The following is a 20,475-nucleotide window of genomic DNA, read 5'->3' as shown; positions in this document are numbered from 1 at the left end:
CCGATCGCAACGAAATTTTGGATCACGACCAGAGTCAGTCAGTTCATCTGATGTACTTGGAAGTTGGAAGATTAACTCTCTTTTGAGGAAGTATGTTGCATGGTACTGTGGTAGCTTCGGGACTTCACACCGTTTGTGTCTACGTCGTTGTGAAATTCAGCATGGAGCATTATCAGCAAGCTGCACTGCCAGTGGGCGGGAACTAGGCCTCGCTGCACGGTCCGCTCACTCCTGGCTCCGTGCGCGCAAGAAACCGCAGGCTGCACTGCCCTTGGGCGGGAACTAGGCCTCGCTGCACGGTCCGCTCACTCCTGGCTCCGTGCGCGCAGGAAACCGAAGGCTGCACTGCCCGTGGGCGGGAACAAGGCCTTGCTGCACGGTCCGCTCACTCCTGGCTCTGTGCGCGCAGGAAACCGCAGGCTGCACTGCCCGTGGGCGGGAACTCGGCCTCGCTGCACGGTCCGCTCACTCCTGGCTCCGTGCACGAAGTGAACAGGCCGCACCCGCTCAGTCGCTCCGGCCGTGCTCATCCTCACGATCTCGTTCACCAACACCGATGTGCCAAGGAAAAGAAAATGCGGCCATGCCTTCAACCCGAAGGGCCTAGACGGACAGGGGCATAGGGCTCCTGGTTCCGTCAGCTCACAAGAATGCGTCACCAAAAATATCAGCTCTATCAAAGCAAGCTTACGGCAATGAATGCAACATGGACACCAGCATTGCGGTTTTGTTCAAAATGCTTTGGGTGCTGGTTTCTCTTGGGAAGCTTGTGTCATCTGAAAGAGCAGAGATGTCACCATTTTGTGTCCCTCGCCCCGTCTGTGCTTGTGACTTGACGCCTTTGTTTTTATCAGATTATTTTACTTTATTGTATATAGTTATTATTGATTTCTTTCTCCGTCTATTTGTTCGGGATTAAACCCGTTTGGTTTTATTCAAAGCCTTATCCCGGTGTGTACCCTGGTTAGAATAGGTACACCGTATCCCTGCGTGTCATAAGAGGCGACAAAGAGGGTTGGCGTCAGGAAGGGCATCCGGCCATAAAAACATTGCCTCAAAAAGAGAACCATGAGAATTACAACTACATATGGGCAGGGTACAGTCCGAAGTGGAGATTGGTTTCTGAGGTTTGGGACATGGAATGTAGGGACAATGACAGGGAGATCAGGAGAAGTGGTGGAAGTATTGGTCAGAAGAAGAGTGGACATATGTTGTGTGCAAGAGATGAGTTGGAAGGGAAGTGGTGTGAGAATGGTGAAGGGTAGGCAGGGACAGAAATACAAGTTTGTGTGGCAAGGGTGCACGGAGGGCGTGAATGGTGTTGGCGTCCTGTTTTTTGAGGAGTTTGTAGACTGTGGTGAGTGTGACTAGAGTGAGTGATAGGTTGATGATGGTGAAAATGATGATTGGAAAGCTCTTGGTGAACGTCATCTCGGGATATGCTCCGCAGGTTGGTCGGAGCGATGAAGAGAAGGACAAGTTCTGGTGTGCAAAAGAGAAGCTGATGGAAAACGTGAAAGATGAGGAAGTTGTTGTGGTAGGAGGAGACCTAAATGGACATGTGGGAAGGAGTATGGACGGTTTTGAGGGAGTTCATGGGGGTTCCGGATATGGTGTGAGAAATGGAGAAGGTGAAAGGATTTTGGAGTTTGCTGATGGAGCTGATTTGTTGATTTGTAATACTCAGTTCCAGAAAGGGGATAATAAGCTTGTTACATACACGTCAGGTGGGTCGACGACAACCGTTGACTACCTGATGGTGCGTAGGCGAGATAGGGGGCACCTCCGGGACACAAAGGTGATCCCGGGGGAGGAGGCTGTTTCACAGCACCACTTGGTTGTCTGTGACATAAGGGTGAAAGGTGCGAGGAGAGCTCGGCGGGTGAAGTACCAACCGAGAATGAAGGTGTGGAGGTTGAAAGAGGTGACAGTAAGGGAGGCATTAAAAGAGAGGCTGAGTAGGGTAGAGGATGATGTGGTTGAGCTTGAACGTGGTTGGATGTCCATGAAAGCTAGTCTGTTACTCGGAAACATGGTGGTGGGATGATGAAGTTGGAAAGAGGATTGACGAGAAGAGGAAGAAGTTCAAGGAGTGGCAGAAGGCGAAGGGTACGGGAGCAGAAAAAACAAAGCATGAAAGTTATAAGGCAGCCAAGAAGGCTGCAAAGAAAGAGATAGCAAAGGCGCAGGAGGGCATGTAGGAAAATGTTCGGAGAACGCTTGGATTCGGAAGAGGGTCAGAGAGCGGTATTCAGGATTGCAAAGCTGATAGCGAAAGAGAGGTGTGATGTGATGGGGGTGAGTTGCTTGAAGGATGAAGTGGGACAAATCGTTGTGGACACAGATGGAATTAAAGGAAGATGGAAAAGATATATGGAAGTGCTGTTGAATACAGAGAATGAATGGGATGGCAACATAGAGAGTAACCCAGTTTTAGGACCGGCAGAGAAGATAACTGAGAACGAAGCTGAGGAGCGATAAAAGCATTGAAGAGTAGAAAAGCAGGAGGGCCGACGAGAGTTGTGGGAGATATGTTGAAGGCAGCAGGAAGTTGGGGTGTGAAGAGAATGGCAGAGATCTGTAATCTGGTGGTGAAAGAAGGCCGCATTCCAGTGGATTGGGAACTGAGTACCCTCGTCCCTCTATACAAGGGGAAAGGTGACCCTCTGGACTGTGGCTCGTATCGAGCGATAAAGTTATTGCAGCATGGAATGAAGGTATCGGAAAGGGTGTTGGAGAGGAGGACAAGGAAGAAAGTGAAGATTGACGAAATGCAGTTTGGATTTATGCCAGGAAGAGGAACGACAGATGCACTTTTTATTGTAAGGCAGTTGCAGGAGAAGTACATGGAGAAAAGGAAGAAGTTGTTTCTTGGGTTTGTTGATCTGGCGAAAGCATTTGATGGGGTTCCATGTGAAGTAGTGACATGGGCATTGAGGAAGTTAGGAGTGGAGGAATGGTTGATCAGAGTAGCGATGGCAATGTACAAAAGAGCGCGCACAGCTGTAAGGACGAAGGACGGGAACAGTGGTGAGTTTGAGGTGAAGGTGGGAGTGCATCAGGGGTCGGTACTAAGTCCACTACTATTTGTAGCTGTGATGGAGGTGCTGGCTCAGAACGTAAAGGAGGGTTTACCGTGGGAGTTGTTGTATGAAGATGATCTGGTGTTGATTGCGGAAAGTATGGATGGACCGAAGGAAAAGATGAACAAGTGGAAGGAATGTATGGAGACAAAAGGTCTGAAGGTGAATATCGGAAAGACGAAGGTGATGGCAAGTGGTAAAGCATGTGGTGAGGTGGAAAGAACTGGGAAGTGGCCGTGTGCTGTGTGCAGGAAGGGTGTTGGAGTGAACTCCATTCAATGTACAATGTGCGCTGAGTGGGTTCATCAAAAATGTAGTGGTCTGAGAGGGTCATTAACCAGTGTGGCAGCTACATTCAAATGTAAGGTGTGCACAGAGGGAGCTGCAGATGGAGGAAATGTTGAGTTGGATCTTGGAGACGGCGTGAAGCTGGAAGGTGTGAAAACATTTTGCTACCTCGGAGACGTGCTGAATGGACAAGGTGGATCAGACTCGGCAACGGTTGCTGGAGTGAGATGTGCATGGAAGACGTTTCGGGAACTGAGTGGCATGCTGATGAGGAGGGGAGTGTCGTTGAAGCTGAAGGGAAAGGTGTATGCTGCATGTGTGAGAAGTGTTATGATTTATGGGAGCGAGACATGGGTAATGAATGTAGAGCAGCAACGAAGGCTGGAAAGGGTGGAAATGCGAATGGTTCGGTGGATGTGTGGAGTATCGTTGAGAGAGAGGAAGACAAATGATGAATTGTGAAAGATGATGGGAGTAGAGCCTGTGATTGATGCTGTGAAGAGAAACAGGTTGAGATGGTTTGGTCATGTGTTGAGGAAGGATGAAAGTGACTGGTTGAGAAGAGTGATGGAAATGAATGTAGAAGGAAGTCGAGGACGGGGAAGACCGAGAAAGACTTGGCTGAAGATGGTGGAAGAAGAAATGCGGGCAAGGGGGTTAACAAGGGGAGATGCAGAAAATAGGGCAAAATGGAGAAGATTGTCATGGGGACCGCAAAGCTAATCCCCGCTCTCGCAGGGAAAATGGCCTTAAAATGCATGTTGTTGTTGTTTTTGTATTCAAGGAGAGTGGAAGACATGATGTTTTGTATCAAGAAAAAGAGTTATTTTAAAACACATGTACAAATGTAATCCTATTTTCTTATCTTCTGGGAGGTTTCGTTTCGATGGCACAGCCTCATGAGCGTTCCAAAATCTGAAGCCTCAGCCTATTGTCAGGTGTGCTTATATCTTCTTTATTTATTTGACATCCCATGCACGTAAATGAGAACTACTTTTACTCTGCGCGCAATGCAAATGGCATGCAGCGAATTTCACCTCTCTGCATCTTGTATTTATTGTTATTTTTTTAAAGGCTTCTGTGTACCACACTTAAGGCTCAGTTTGAAAGTCACCATGTACATTTACAATAGACGAAACATAATTACTCTTCTTTTGTGTCTTTTGGGTCCTCTGGGCCTTTTGGTTCTCGGGGGTCTTTTGGGTCCTTGGGGTCTTTTGGGTACTCTGGACCTTTTGGGTCCTCTCTGTCTTTTTGGTCCTCAGAGTCCTTGGTGTCTTTTTGGGTCATCAGAGTCTTTTGACCGTAGTAACGACACAGTTGTGTTAAAAGATTGGCCTTTAAAATGCTACTCAAATTGTCCTTATGAAGGGGGACAGACATCAGGTACCAGACATCTGTACAAACACACACTGTTTTATATGGTAGATAAACAAAAGAGGAAACACCTTACCATCTAAACACATTTAATCCATAATGCATAAAATAACTAGATGGTGATTTGGATCTTCACCAAAATAGAAACAATTCGTCCTTGCCACGTACCCAATGTGTCCACCAAATTTCGTCCGAAACCGTCCATAACATTTTGACATATTGCGCTATACATCGGTTTTGTCCGATCACTCGAAGGTGAAGAATCACTTCAAAAATTTCTTGGATCTATATCCGTTTGCGGATCTTCACCAAAATTGATTGAATTCCTCCTTTTGACAAACCCAACCTCTCCACCAAATTTCGTCCTAATCGATCCACAACTTTGTGACATCCTGTTCACAGACAGACAAACAGGAGGTGAAAACATAACATTTGTCCAACTTCGGTGGTGGAGGTAATCCATATATATATATTCTCCGTAGGTGATTCTGTCTGTCTGTCCGGGGGAGTGGCTACACCCGGTCTGGGAGGGGGTTCAAAAACAAATATCCACCATTTTGTTCACTCGCATAGCTTTGAGGCCTCTTTTGTTAGACCCGCGGTGTCTTTCTCTCTCTGTTATATTTCAACTCGAATTCGATGTCTCATTTTATTTTTCACAGTCGCTAACATGGTTTTCGGCTCAGTTGAAAAAAAAAAACGGGAATAAAATTTGATGAAAGTTACCGTTAATAGAACAAAATGCATTTTCAAAGGCCTGTAACATAAAGGACATTCATGGAGTCACCCTCACAATTTTATATCACACACACACACACACACACACACACACACACACACACACACACACACACACACACACACACACACACACACACACACACACACACACACACACACACACACACACACACACACACACACACACACACACACACACACACACACACACTTCCCAGATTCAGCATCTGATTTCATTTTTATCGATGGTTTTAGACTCTGTTTCAGCAATAATTGAGAAAATAAACGCACACACGGGAATCGGGAAATTGCCGAGATATATTAAATAATCGTAGCTTTGCATGACTCGATATATCTTACACCGCCCAACATGACAGATGGGAAAATGTCGAGATATATTAAATAATCACGGCTTTTCACGACTTGATATATCTTAAACCTCCCAATATGACACAGATGGGAAAATGCCGAGATATCTATATATATACGTTTATAGAACGAAATGCATTTTCAAAGGCCTATAACATAAAGGCCATTCATTGAGTCACCCTCACAATTTTATATCGACTCAAATTCACCATCTGATTTCATTTTTATCGATGGTTTTAGACTCGGTTTCAGCAATAATTGAGAATTCATTTTTATCGATGGTTTTAGACTCGGTTTCAGCAATAATTGAGAAAATAAACACACACACGGGAATCGGGAAATTGCCGAGATATATTAAATAATCGTGGTTTTTAACGACTCGATACATCTTACATCATGTACATCTCGACTCGATACGTGGTTTTTAACCTCGTATGTGTCGGGTTTTTAACCTCGTATGTAAACACACACACGGGAATCGGGAAATTGCCGAGATATATTAGATAATCGTGGTTTTTAACGACTCGATACATCTTACTCGATACATCTTACATCATCCCAAGATGACACAGACAGGAAAATGCCGAGATATACAAAAAAATCGCAGCTTTTCACGACCCGATATATATATATTTCACGACTCGATAATGTGTGTGACCCTATGTGACCCAGCCTCCCCCGCCCCCCCCCCCCCGTGTGTGTGTGACCCAATCCCCTCCCCCTCCCCCCCTCCCCCCCCCCGTGTGTGCGTGACCCACTCCCCCCCCCCCCCCACCACCATGTGTGTGTGTGTGTGAGACCCAGTCCCCCCGTGTGCGTGTGTGACCCAGTCCGCCCCCCCCCCCCCCCATGTGTGTTAGCATGTGACCCCCCCCCACCCCCCAGTCTGTGTGCGTGTGTGTGTGTGTGACCCACTCACACATGTGTGTGTGACCCACTCCCCCGTGTGTCTTTGACCCACTCCCCCATGTGTGTGGGTGATCCACTCCCCTTGTGCAGTATGCGTGATGTGGGAGGGATGGGGGCGGGGAGGGAGAGGATTTGAGCTCTTTAAGTGACATTTTACATGAGAGGTAATCACACATTTCAAACTGTATTTCCCATGTGCACGCACATGCATTCACATGTTATCAGAAGTAAATAAATTGTGTAGATTACATCATTTGTGGATCTGATAAATTGCCAGTAACCATTTTGTAAAACTGAATGTGCAACAACTAAATGAAGATGTCAAAATGTGACACATTTCCATGCCCGTGGGATTCCCACGGGTGTCCCCACTCGTAATAATAATATTACCTTTCAACTTAGAAGGACAAATGAATTCAGCCCAAATATGCCTCTCAATTCGCAAATGTTATTGCTTCCCCACAAATATGTCCATTATCAATATGTATGATTGATTGAAATTGATATACTGTATCTGGTCCAAAACAATTGGGCAAGAACTTTGCACACATTAAATTGCCATTTTCATTTGTCCTTGCTAACGGTGCATGCACACTCGCGGAGCATTTGAATGATTGCGATCAATGTATGCAGAGCAAAGCACAGAAAATTTTATCTTTAATTCAATTTAAAATTCGTAGAAGAACGGATTTGCTTACCTTCCGCAGTGTACAGTGAAGCAGGTCAAACAGAGCCAAGGATTTTTGTTCGAGCGGCATACTGTGTAGGCACACACAGACACAAACACATACACAATAAGCAACCACAGAACTGCTACTGCTGTCACCATTTCCAAAAGCCTCCATTATGTTTTTTTTCCAGCTTGTCACATCAATCTCAAAATGGCCAAGCTGGGGCTTAAACAGATGGGGACAGAACCTTTAACCACAGGAACAATGGCCCGATGGCTCGACGCTGCAACTGTTTGGAATGCACTTTGTGCCGTAATGTCCTGTTCAAAGGTAGCCACTAATGTGCAAGGACTGAACGAATGGGAAACATCCTGAAAGAGCCAGAATAAAGCTGTTGTGAAATACAAATGCAGAAACAAACAGTGAACGCTCGTGATTTCGCTCAATTGCTGTGACAATAGGATAAGCAGAAAGGGCCAATGCAAAACCTTGTCTGCTTTGCCATATTCATGTCGTCGCCACACATTAGATTCGTATAAGCAAGCAATGTATTTGTTTTGAGCATGGATGGCATTATTTGGTAGGAGACAATCCCACTCGGCTCCTTGGGAGTTCAAGCTGCTCGACAGCCTACAAATCAGCTTCATTGTGGCCTAGGCGTGTGACAACCACTCATTATGGGGACCTAAAAGTACATCTGCTGACAGTACTGCACATGTGCAAGGCCTCCCTGTAGTTGCTTGATAATAAATAAATAAATAAAAACCTGGTAATCAAACGAGTCACCACAGTTGCTTGGCATGAGCAGAATGCAATGTTGCTAATTCCGTTTGCACCAACCCACAAAAGCTAGTGTCAAAACGATCGTCTGATTCAAATGCCGTAGCTGTATTTGACGAACATTGGTCAGGTAGAACCTTGGCTTATGGCGTACTTTGTTCGCGGAAATGAACTCTTTGGGATTCCATCCTCAGCCGTACACTGAACATTTTACGGTTAGTCTTTCTTTTGCCATTATGATTTTGATGTAGCATATTCTGTGTTACAAGAACTTCGGTGCTGCTGAAGCTGGCAGATGGGACGCCAGTTTAACATCCAATTGAGGGACGGCATGCACGCACATTGATGAATGAGCCTGCCTGTGAAACACTGGGATGAGTTTATAGCTGGATCTGGATTCGAACCCAGCTTAGAGGCAAGTGTGCGTAGCTCTAGGTTAAACTTGTGGTTTAAAAAAAAATCGTTGTGGTTAAACAATGTATTAACAATGCCTTAAGATGCCTTAAACATTAAAAGGATGTAATAGAAGAGCAAATGGTAATGATGTGGGAGGGCATTATAAAATAGTGAATGATAGTCAAGTGTCAATCAATAGGCTGCCAGCATTGCTTCTTCAAACCCCTCCACTCCCACCCCTCGTTTCCCCCAAACCGCACACTTTTTTTTTCAGAAAAAAGGTTCCCGAGCCAAAAGCATGACTCGTATTCCAATGGTGAATGAAACTGTCTGGAAACGGTGTAAAAAAGGATCAACACCTGGATCAACACCTTCCATTGGGGCCGGATCATTCCTTGATGGAGGTTGAAGGGGAAACTTTCGGACACAAGCTTTTGGCAAACTTTTGTCAACTAACTTTTGGAAACACAACCTGTGTGAACTCGGACTCAACGAAACGCGAACTTGGGACTTTATCTACATTCACACGATGCGATGCCGAGCACGTCTAGTCTGTCATGCTACAATATTGCAAGACTCATCACTGGATCCATCCACGTTATGTCATCCCAAAGCCATTGAATACCGGCCAACAATAACATTACCTTAACAGAGAAACTGCGCTTCAATCCAAATGACACTTTAAATAAGTGTAGCCTTGATTGGAGTTTCAAGCACGAGCAAGATAAAAATATATTAAAGAAACAATAATGGCGATGTTTTTTGTAGGATGCTGGGTTTTTTTTCCAATACTTGGTGGATGCTGGGTTTTGTAGGATGCTGCTCTTCTGCTCCAATCGGATCATCTGATCATGTCCTTGTTAAAGTGGACATCTCTCTTACCATCCTCAGGGAGCATGCTCAGCGTCGACGAGTCTGGCATTTCACTCAGGCCAACTGGCACAGTCTTCAAGCAGCCATCAATCATCTGGACTGGTCTCCCATCTCGACCACCTCTGACATCAACTCATCCTGGGAATTCTTCCAAAGTAAATTGCTCTCTCTCATGCACAGATTTATCCCATCTCGTCTTCAGTTGTCATACCCTTCCTCCCGTCCATGGTACACGGAATCTTGTGGTGAGGCTGTTGCCCAGAAACAACTTGCTTTCGTCTCCTGGAAAGCAAATCCAACGGAAGGAAATCTCATTTCCTTTCACAAACCCCGAAACAAGTGTGTGTCCACCCTCAGGAGAGCCAGGAAACAATATCTCTCCGTTCTCAAGACCGAACTCTCTTATCTGTCTCCCTCTTCCAAATCCTGGTGGCGTCTGGTCAAATCCTTTTCTGGTGTTTGTTCCCCCTCCATCCCCTCCCTTACCTCAAACGGCTACACAGCTGACTCCGCACGTGAAAAAGCTGAATGCCTCAACTCTGTGTTTGCCTCTAAATCTTGTGTCCCAAACCCATCCCTCTCTCTCTGTACCCACCATACCCAGTCGTACCCTGCTGCTCCTGGACTCCGTGTCCTTTCCTCCTGACAAGGTGGAAAAGTTTCTGTCAACCCTCGACTCTGATTCTGCAACTGGACCCGACGGCATCAGCCCACGGGTCCTAAAATCCTGCTCTGCCGCTCTATCTCACCCTCTCTCTGTTCTCTTCACCCTCTCTTTTGCTCAAGGTCAACTGCCATCTGCTTGGAAATCAGCCAACATCACCGCTTTGCACAAAAAAGGTGCAAAAACAGATCCTAGCAACTACAGACCAATCAGCCTTCTCCCAATTATCAGCAAAGTCATGGAATCCATCATTGCTTCGGATATGAAATCTTTCCTCTTCTCCAATGGCTTGATCTCTGATCATCAATTTGGTTTCAGACCAGGTCACTCTACTCTGGACATGCTGCTTCTGCTGTCTCAACAATGGATGGAGGTCCTCAATGCCAAACAGGAAATTAGAGCTGTCTCCCTCGACATATCACGTGCCTTCGACACGGTCTGGCACCCTGCTCTGCTCACCAAACTCTCCTCCTTTGGTATCCATGGAAATCTCCACGCATGGCTGGCGGACTTCCTCTCTAGTCGTCGTCAACGTGTGGCCCTGAATGGGTTTCTCTCATCTCCTCTTCCTGTTCAGGCTGGAGTTCCCCAAGGCAGTGTTCTGGGCCCCGTGCTTTTTCTGGTCTTCATCAATGATCTCTCTGACTCTCTTGAAAACCCTCTCTATCTCTTTGCTGATGACTCCACTCTCTGCCGCTCCATTCCTCTTCCCTCAGATCGGCAGTCTGCAGCCTCCTCACTCTCTGAAGACTTGGACAAAATCACAGACTGGTCAAACAAGTGGAACATGTCTTTCAATCCTGACAAATCTCACACTCTTACTATGTCTCTCCGAAAAGATCGACTGGACAACCCTCCCATCTACTTTCTCAACAATCCTCTCCAAGAAGTTCTGTCGCTCAAGCTTTTGGGTCTCACTATCTGCCATGATCTTTCTTGGGAAAACCACATTTCCAAGCTGGCCTCCAAAGCCAGTCGCCGACTGGGCATCCTCCGTCGTGCGAAGTCCTTCCTCGGCACACCTGAGCTCCTCACCACATACAAGGCTTTCATCCACAGCTCAATGGAATACTGTTCTCCCCTATGGGCCGGTGCTCCTGCCTCACACCTAGCTCGGCTTCACGCTGTTGAAACCAAAGCTTTCAGAATTATTGGAATCTCCCGCGATGAAGCTATGTCTGAGGGCCTTTCACTCACTCACCGCAGGCAGGTAGGTGGTCTTTCTGTCTTCTACCGACTCCTCTCCGGCCTTGCACCCCCAGCTCTCTCTGTGCTCTGTCCCCCAAATATTCCTACAGGTCGCACAAGATCTGCCAGCAACCCTCTGATGGTTAAACTGCCGAAATCTCGGCTCTCTGCTCACCTTCACTCTTTCATTCCTCTTTTCTCCCACCTCTGGAACAAACTCCCTCACTCCCTTCAATCCCACTCCTCCCTCCATGTCTTTAAAACAGCTGTTCACCACCATCTCTTATCTTCCCCCATCCAAAACCTTGATCTTTTCTACCCCCGCTAATTCACCCCAGATCCACCTTGTTTGAAATTCCAACTTCTTTCCTGGAAGTCCTGGCAGTGTCCATATGTTTTATACCTCTCCCACCGCCCCCTTCCCACGCCCCCCCCCCCCCCAAAGCCCTCGCCCTCTCTCAGATCTCTCGATGTTTCCATGTCTCTCGGTCCCTGCTCTCAAATGTTGTGTTTGTGTCCTTCCCCCTCTCTCCCCATCTTGTCTACCGCTCCCGATGCTATATGTTTTATGTGTCGGTTTGTCTTTCTGTGTGATTAATGTTCGCTCTTTCACGAGCCTCGATCTTGTATACAAAAAAAAAAAAAAAAAAAATACATTGCCATTGCTTGCAACATATTCACAACAGCACATTGTTTTCCTCTGAAATCATGACTCATTACGCCGGGATCCAAAGTTCAAATCCCATATACTGTGTAAGATTTATCCATTGATACCTTCGTAACTAGAACGGCACTCAATAGGGCGCATACCTCCACCAGGCCGAACAGTCTGTTTTGTATCCGACCGATAGGCCGGATCTGGATCCGGACCTCAACCAAAATGTAATCGGCTTGTTCTTGTCACTGAACCAACTCATCCACCAAGTTTAGTTATAAGTTGTCCACAACTTATTGAAATATCGTGCTATATATCATTTTTGATCCTATTTCTCAATGGTGACAAATCACTTTAAAATTCTAGTATTCGGATCTGGATATTCACCAAAATCGAATACTTTTGTCCTCATCACACACCCAACATCTCCACCAAATTTTGTCCATAACTTTTTGAGATATCCGGTTAACAGACAGCCCGGCTCACAGCATACCTGTGTTGTGAAAATTAACAAACTCTATGTGACTTGAACTTGGTACTCAAAATCTCATTTCACTTTTGTGTGTGTGTGTGTGTGTGTGTGTGTGTGTGTGTGTGTGTGTGTGTGTGTGTGTGTGTGTGTGTGTGTGTGTGTGTGTGTGTGTGTGTGTGTGTGTGTTTTTATGAATTACAAATCTGTCCCTCACAACTATTATCATTTATTGAACAGTGACAGCCATTCTTAAAGCATGACGTTAACATTTAAAGGATATTGTAAATTACACTAATTCAACAACACCCTATTACCCAACATTATTTTGATCGCAAATTTCGAAATTGTTGTTTAGGGCAAAGGGGGGCATTAAGCTCCAGGTGGCATTGGGCTCCACTACATTGTAAATGCATTTTATAATAACTTCCTGTACAAGAAAACTCATTCTGATTGGTTCTTGAGTCACTTGAGAACATGGCCGGTGTATCATGAATAAAATATAATCCAATTGCAATGTAGTGGAGCCTAATGCCCCCTGGAGCTTAATGCCCCCCTTTGCCCTGCCCAAAGTAACTTGCAAGCAATTGATAGATTTTCTGACTGTACAGGTAATCAGTTCTGGGCTCCATTCTTCATAGAGGTTCTAAAGCATCTCCAAACGGTGGGTTCACAACCTTGGCCGTGGGTCAACATCAGCAGAACCACAACCTCAGCTGTGTCCGCACAGTCAACCCAGCAACTTGTACTGATAGCGTTACCTGTAGATGTTCACCTTTCTCGTTTCTGTAATTAGCTGTATTCATAATTTGATTTTATATGTAGCACTGTATACGTCTTTATAATATTTTTCTCCACTAGACTTTATATTTCCTTGCTGTAGAAAACTGTGAAACGCCATTCATATCTTACTTTCTTCTGGGCAACCCAATATAATAGGCTGGCTGCCCCATACCCCACCGTAAGACACGGAAACACTCCTCAGGGAGCGAAGGATTATGAAATAAAAGTTGCTTCAAATTAATCTAATCCTCCGGGAAAATTATTTTAAAAATTCAGTCAGGTAAAATATTGAACCCGGGTGGTGTATAGGTAACAGACCGCTGCCTTGATCATTATCGGAAATATTTTTCTGTTCATTCCTGTTAAGAAATATATAACCTCCCATTTTTTGGAGCTCTTTTAATCAGCGCAAGGAAAAAAGGCTTCATTCAAGTTTTCTTTGCAAATATGTAACGTGTAGCGCCGCCTCGAGGTGGGAGATGGTATTACAAGTCTTCTCACTTTACGGTGCAGTATTCCCCTCCCCATGTTTTCCAGTGCGGTCAGGTGTTTTGAATTATAAGCAGTCGGCATGTTTTTGCTTCATGCACGTAACCCAGGTGTTATATATTTTGGGAGCGACTGAGGGAGCTGTTAGTTGCCTATACACAGCCAAAATAAAGGTGCGTCAGAAGAACTTTTTGCATGCTTGCAACAAGATCGCACATAGGGCAGGTACTCTGCTCTCCCATAAAAGGAAGGTGTGTGTGTGTCAGTGTCATGTTTTTTTGTGGAGCCGATGTGGAATGTGACACACCAAAATGATCATCCTGATCTCCTGAGTTAATTAGGCCAATTAATTACAAATAATCCGGAAGAATGCCCATGTTTTAAATGCGTGCCGTTTTAAGGTGTATAAAGCAGCTCAATAGGTGCTTCCACGGCATGGCGCTGTAATTACAAAATAACAAAAACAATGATAACATCGTAACAAAGCATATATTAATACGAATAATATTAACAATAATAATAATACTAATAGTAGTATCATTTGGCAATCGCAAAAACGAATACATAACCCCCGCCCTGGCGCCAGCATATCGGGGCTTGGTGAAAGGTACTAGGTAGGCTAAAGGCGTAAAGCTCAAGCAGTACAGCAGGCAGGTATGCTACAAGTACAAGGCCGTGAATAGCAATGAAAAGTTGGACCGACATGCACATCACGCACTCTGATGCTTCCGACATTGACAGAAGCAGAAAAACGAGCCGATGTCGTGGGGTCAGTGGCATCAATCGGTGATCCACGAGAAAGGAAGCGCGGGCAATCCGACGAGGTCGAGCAAACACCCGGATAAACATTCTAAATAACCTCGAAAGCGCCATGGACGTGTTTATACCGGCACAAGGGAAGAAGAAGAACCCCTTCATGTGGAGTCATTGTTTATTTATTATTATTATTATCAGGAGTGCGAGGGATCTGAACCCGAGTAAGGGCTGCGGCCGATCGGGCGGCGTCTCACCGCTGCAGCACCAGGACGAGGGTCCGCCGTGCGGGAGGGACCTGCGCTCGCTCTCCGCGGGCACGCAAACCATCAGATGGGGACACTCCATGCGAACGGTCCGGTCACCTCTTGTGCGTGCGTGTTTGTCCAAGTGAAACGTACGTGTGCTCAACGCCAAAAATGGAGCGTTGGCGTCAAGCGCTTTAGATTGTTCGCCTCCGTTTAAGGAGCCGCTCCGTGCACGGACCCGAAAGACTCCAAGACCACTTACAAAAAAAAGCGCTGTACCAACAACACGTACGCTGGGCCGAAGACAAAGCGAAGCCGTCTTTAAATCCCTATAACTTCCGCCTGACGTCACGCTTTAGCACGTGACATTTGGGTAACACAATAACTTTCATTATTATTTGTTTTATTTTTGCTTCCGATATACAGTACAGACTTTGAAATGTACATTCATAACAAATTGTATTGAATAAATAAAATATTTAGCGAATGAATGCTGCGCTTCCTTGGAAGGAAACTCCATCAGTTTTAGTATCACTGCCGCACACTACGCTGTCGCGACTATCATACACGACATAAGTACATAAAACCCATCCTTTGTGCTCATCGTGTCTCTCGTTACATAAGTAAGTGCGCAAAACACGTAAAAATAAGAGTCCAATATTGTGTATGTTTCTGTAATCCTGTAATGACGAATTGGTGACGTTCTACACTCCTTCACTGGATGTATGGAACTCATTCATTGGAGATCGAGGGGTACAGGTTTAGGTGGCTTCCCTGGCCAGGGCGCGCTTGCCGTGTCCGTTTGCAGCCCCCGAATCCGTTCGGGGGCAGCCGGGGTCACCAGTTTAGGAGTTGCGGATGACGAGAAGACGAGGCCATTTCGTATGTGTTCAAAGCTCCTTTATTCGAACAGAAAACCCTCAGCACTGTCCTCGCGATAGACCACCATGTACATTAGAAGCACTGATGCTAAAAGTTTAAACCAGAAACTGTCAACTTTGGACACATCATGCATACAGAAAATGAAAGTCTGGAAAAGAAAACATTGCTGGGTATAGTTGAGGGAAGAAGAGAAAGAGGAAGTCCTTGTATGTGCTGGATGGATGCGGTGAATGTTGCAACCAAGCTGTCTGTCAGAGCTTCGGGAAGTTAGAGTACAGCTGTACAGGGGTGTGTTCCATTTCCATTATCAACTAGAAAGGCACTCGGTAGTGTGCATACCTCTGCCAGGCTGAACAGTTTATGTTTTGTATCCCACTGATAGGTCAGATCTGGATCTGGACCTTAACCAAAATAGAATCTGCTTGTTCCTGTCACCTAACCAACTCATCCACCAACTTTTGTCATATGTCGTCCACAACTATTTGAGATGTCATGCTATATATCGTTTTGACCCCATCTCTCAATGGATGTCATCTCAATGGATGTTTTTGGCCCCATCTCTCAATGGATGTCATTGAGAGATGGGACCAAAAACGATATATAGCATGACATCTCAAATAGTTATGGACGACTTATGACAAAAGTTGGTGGATGAGTTGTTTAGGTGACAGGAACAAGCAGATTATATTTTGGTTAAGGTCCAGATTCAGATCTGACCTATCAGTGGGATATAAAACAGAGATGGGGCCAAATGCTAGATATCGATTGAGATGTCATGCTATATGTCGTTTTTGGTCCCATCTCTCAATGGTGAAGAATCACTACAAAAATTATCTGATCCGGATCCGGATTCGAATCTTCAACAAAATCGAATCATTTCATCCATGTCACATACCCATTACCCAACCTCTCGACCAAATTTTGTCCAAATCCATCCACAACTTTGAGATAGCCTGTTCACAAACAAACAAACAAGAAATATGTCATGCATAGCACGATACGTGTGAAATCACTAAAATAAGTTGTTGACCTTTGGCTTATGTTTACCTAAAAAATGTAATTGGTGCTTGAATTAATTGGCCTGATATGCAAATCCTATTCCAATTTCAAGTCAATCGGATTAAAATTAACAATTTTAGAAATTTGGCCTATGTTGATCTTTTGGCCTATGGTGACCTAAAAAATAATTGGTAGTTGAATTTGCAGGGCTGATGTGCAAATCGTCTTCAAATTTCAAATCAATCGGACGAAAATTGATTTTATAAATTTGATAAGGTTGTTGATCTTTGGCATATGTTGACCTTTTGACCTCAAAATCAATAGTCTTCTTGCTTACGACCAACTCTACCATTTTGTGAAGCTTCGTGAAGATCGTTTTAAAATTGTGACCTGCAGGCGATTGACATACAGACAAACAACCAAACAAAAAAGATGTCACGCAGAGCACTATACTTGCAAAATCCACCCCACCCCCCAAAAAGTTGCCATGGATATGTCAAATTGTCCATTTCATTAAAATTGAAATGGCCCTTAAGATTAAAATTGATCTTAAATCAAAACTTGGGTCAATAGAGTGAAAAATGATTATTTTTTAGATGAAAATTGATGATTTTATAAGTTTGACCTTAAGTTGACCTTTGACCTTTTGACCTCAAAAATAGTTGGTTTCCCAATTAAGTGGTGCACGTTGCAATAATTGCTCTTGAATGTTCAGGTTAATTGGATGAAAAGAGAATTTTTCAGATGAAAATTGACAATTTTAGTAGTTTGACCGTGAGTTGACCTTTCACCTTTTGACCTCAAAATGTCGCTTTCCCAATTTCAGTGGTGCACCATGTAATTGTTGTTTAATCTTCGGGTTAATAAGATGAAAATTGACGATTTTTCCAATGAAAATTAACAATTTTTAAAGTTTGACCTAGAGTTGACATTTGACCTTTGGACCTCAAACATAGTTGGTTTCGCAAGTCAGTGACGCAATATGCAAATGTTGTTCAACTTTCAAGTCAATTGGAAGAAAAATAAAGATTTTAGAAATTTGACCTCAAGAAGACTTTTGACCTTTGACCTCAAAGTCAATATTAACTTTTATTTATTTATACCAGACCTCAATAGCTTATCGTAAATAATTATTGATACCAGACCGTATTAACTTTGATTTATTTATTAAACACAGGGCGGCAGTTCTTTTAGACTGTATAAAGGGCATTCGTTTGAGCGGGGATGGTATCGCCTTATTTAGGCGGCTCTTGGATGACTTGGCAGGTGTGTGACGCCACGAGTGGAATGATTCCGGAAGGGTCGTCACATGGAAATGCGATGTTAATGCGGCGTAAGTTTTAGTCGAGACGGAAACCGTGCGCTCGGTACGGAAGAGGAAGAGGAAGACGTCCTGTCGCCGCCACTTCGAGCGCTCAATGGCGATGGTTCGGTGCTGTCGTCTCGCCGGTCCGGCCTTACGGGACCTGCTGTTGAACGTCGAAGGCGTCGTGTTCGATTGCGACGGCGTCCTGTGGTACGGGAGCAGAGCGATCCCCGGCGCGGTACAATTGGTGGAGAAGCTCAAGGCTATGGGGAAACGGGTCTTCTTCCTGAGCAACAACAGTTCGGGAACACGTGCGGGGTACTTGGACAAACTGCACACGATGGGATTTCCCGCCGAGCTGCGCGACATCTATGTGACCGCTCACTTCGCCGCCACGTACCTCAAGGAGCAAGCCCGTCTGGAGGGGAAGGTGTACCTGATGGGTGGGGACGCCTTGGCCCAAGAGCTGCGGGACGCGGGTGTGGACTTCGTGGGCGGGGGTCCGGACGAGGTGAAGGGGGGCACCGAGGAGTGGTTGGCCCTGCGGCCGGACCCCGCCGTCCGGGCCGTCCTGCTCGGGTTCGACCCTCACTTTAACTACACCAAGCTCGTCCGAGCGGTCGAGTACCTGCGCCGGCCCGAGTGCTTGTTCCTCGCCACCAACACGGACAGCTGCATCCCGATGGGCGAAGGTCGCCTCCTCCCGGGCACCGGGAGCCTCCTCGCGTCCGTGCAGTGCGCCTCGCAGCGCCGCGCCACCGTGCTGGGCAAACCGAGCCCGCTCATGTTCGAGCAAATCGTCCGCGACTGCGGCCTCGACTGCCGACGGGTCATCATGGTCGGGGACCGCCTGGACACGGACATCCTGATGGGCTCGCGCTGCGGGGTGTGCACCGTGCTCGCGCTCTCGGGATTCTCCACCTTGGAGGAGGTAGAGCAGCGCAGGTCTGGCTCCGACCCCGAGGACCAGCTCCTCGTCCCGGACTTTTACGTCGACTCTGTGGCCGATTTCCTGCCGGCACTGTCCGGCCACAGGTGCGCCGAGTGACCCGGGGTCGCCATCGTCCCAGCACACCTGCGACGAGTCTAATATTATAACCCTGGTCGAGTCTCTCTCCTTGTCTATCACTGTCCGAATTGTACTTGGGTTTAATGCTGCTTCTCACCTGCTCGTTTCCTCACCTTGTCTTGACGAATGTTCCAATGTAATCCAACAGTCTTATTCACTTTCTCCCGTCTAAGTGTCGTGCGCAGGTGAGCGTTTGCATAAGTGTGAAGCCAAGTGCGGAACATGACGAGGGTGTGAAAATTTTGAGGCTGAACATGTTTTTTGGACTCTACCTCACCATGCAATGGCCGTCGTGCAGGTAGTGTGAAGTTGCATCTCGTCGAGTAAATGTTTCCCCCGTCCTCTTTAACCCCTATGGGGTGCAAAATGTCCGCAGGATTTCCCTTTCCGGCGGCCCCTGCGACACAGGAGCGACGACAGACACGATGAGACTGCGCGCGCAACCTCCCCGATTGAACACGCGTGGTTGCTATGGTAACAATTGGTTTCAAGCTCAAGGTTTATTTCATTAGAGTTTGCACTACCTTATTGTATTTCACCTTCAGACGTTAAACCCTTTATTATTTATAAGAATGAAAGAATGGTTCATTCCGTCGTTTAAGCGGTCGCAGTGCAATGCAAATTTCAGGTTTCTCCGTTACGCCGAATCCACATGTATTCTGTTTGCGTTTACAAGGTGCGTGGACACACGGTCGAAGGACGTGGCCACGCATTTGAAAATCCAACGGAAGTAACGAGAGTACGGATGCACCTGCGGGTTGGCAAGGGGCCCACCGATGGTGGAATTTGATCCCCAAGTTGGCATGCAAATCTCCCTAACCCTCCCCGACTGATCTCTTACCTTTTCCTCCCCGACCCTCCCCTCGTACTAGTAGAAATTAACTATGTAGACGTCATAATAGCACAACTAGCTAAAGACGGCACCAAGTCCTGTGTTGACGCATAAACTTGAATACTTGGGTATTGGTGTGAATTACTTCGGTGCATATCACAATGTTGAATGTTCAAAATAAAAGTTTCATTGAAAAAATATTTTCAGTACTTGCAATATTATTGAAGCATAGTGGTCATACCTATTTTTCATCCAAGACCTGGAGCTCGCCGTATTAAAAAAAAAACAATAAATTCCATATTTTTTGGTTTGTTTGTTTACAAGATCGAGGCCCGTGTAGGAGCTAACATCAATCACAAAAAAAATAATAAACGGACACACACAACATACAATAAAGGGAGCAGGAGACAAGATGGGGCAGAGAGAGGGAAGCACACAAGTACAACATTTGAGAACAGGGACATCGGGAGATCCGTGGGAGGGAGAGAGCTTGGGGGGAGGAGGTGTGGGAAGTTGAGGTATAAAACACATGGACACTGCTAGAACTTCCAGGAAAGAAGTCGGAATAAAAAATAAAAAAAAGGATCTGCGGTGAATTAACGGGGGCAGAAGAGATCAAGGTTTTGGATGGGGGAAGACAAGAGATGGTGA

The 20,475-nt window shown here is 45.8% G+C and overlaps 2 protein-coding genes across 3 annotated transcripts in view; one reads left to right on the top strand and one right to left on the bottom strand.

Annotated features, from left to right (window-relative positions):
• The window catches only part of USP3 (ubiquitin specific peptidase 3), a 75,209-nt gene extending 60,109 nt beyond the window's left edge, over positions 1-15,100 (bottom strand). For both annotated transcript variants that reach the window (XM_068106080.2, XM_068106081.2), the window contains exons 1-2: positions 14,746-15,100; positions 7,466-7,526 (exon numbers count right to left, since the gene is read on the bottom strand). In XM_068106080.2, the coding sequence (XP_067962181.1) occupies positions 7,466-7,526; positions 14,746-14,836 (152 nt within the window). In that variant the 5' untranslated portion in view covers positions 14,837-15,100. The remainder of the gene's footprint in view (positions 1-7,465; positions 7,527-14,745) is intronic.
• Positions 15,101-17,839: 2,739 nt separating this feature from the next.
• On the top strand, positions 17,840-20,024 carry LOC137420747 (glycerol-3-phosphate phosphatase-like). The gene has a single exon (XM_068106082.2). The coding sequence runs from the start codon at positions 18,036-18,038 to the stop codon at positions 18,969-18,971; it is 936 nt and encodes a 311-aa protein (XP_067962183.1). The 5' UTR covers positions 17,840-18,035; the 3' UTR covers positions 18,972-20,024.
• The last annotated feature ends 451 nt before the right edge of the window (positions 20,025-20,475 follow it).

The sequence above is a fragment of the Myxine glutinosa genome, chromosome 2 (assembly GCF_964187855.1).
Source record: "Myxine glutinosa chromosome 2, kmMyxGlut1.1, whole genome shotgun sequence".
Taxonomy (NCBI): domain Eukaryota; kingdom Metazoa; phylum Chordata; class Myxini; order Myxiniformes; family Myxinidae; genus Myxine; species Myxine glutinosa.
This window is presented reverse-complemented; position numbering and strand designations above follow the sequence as displayed.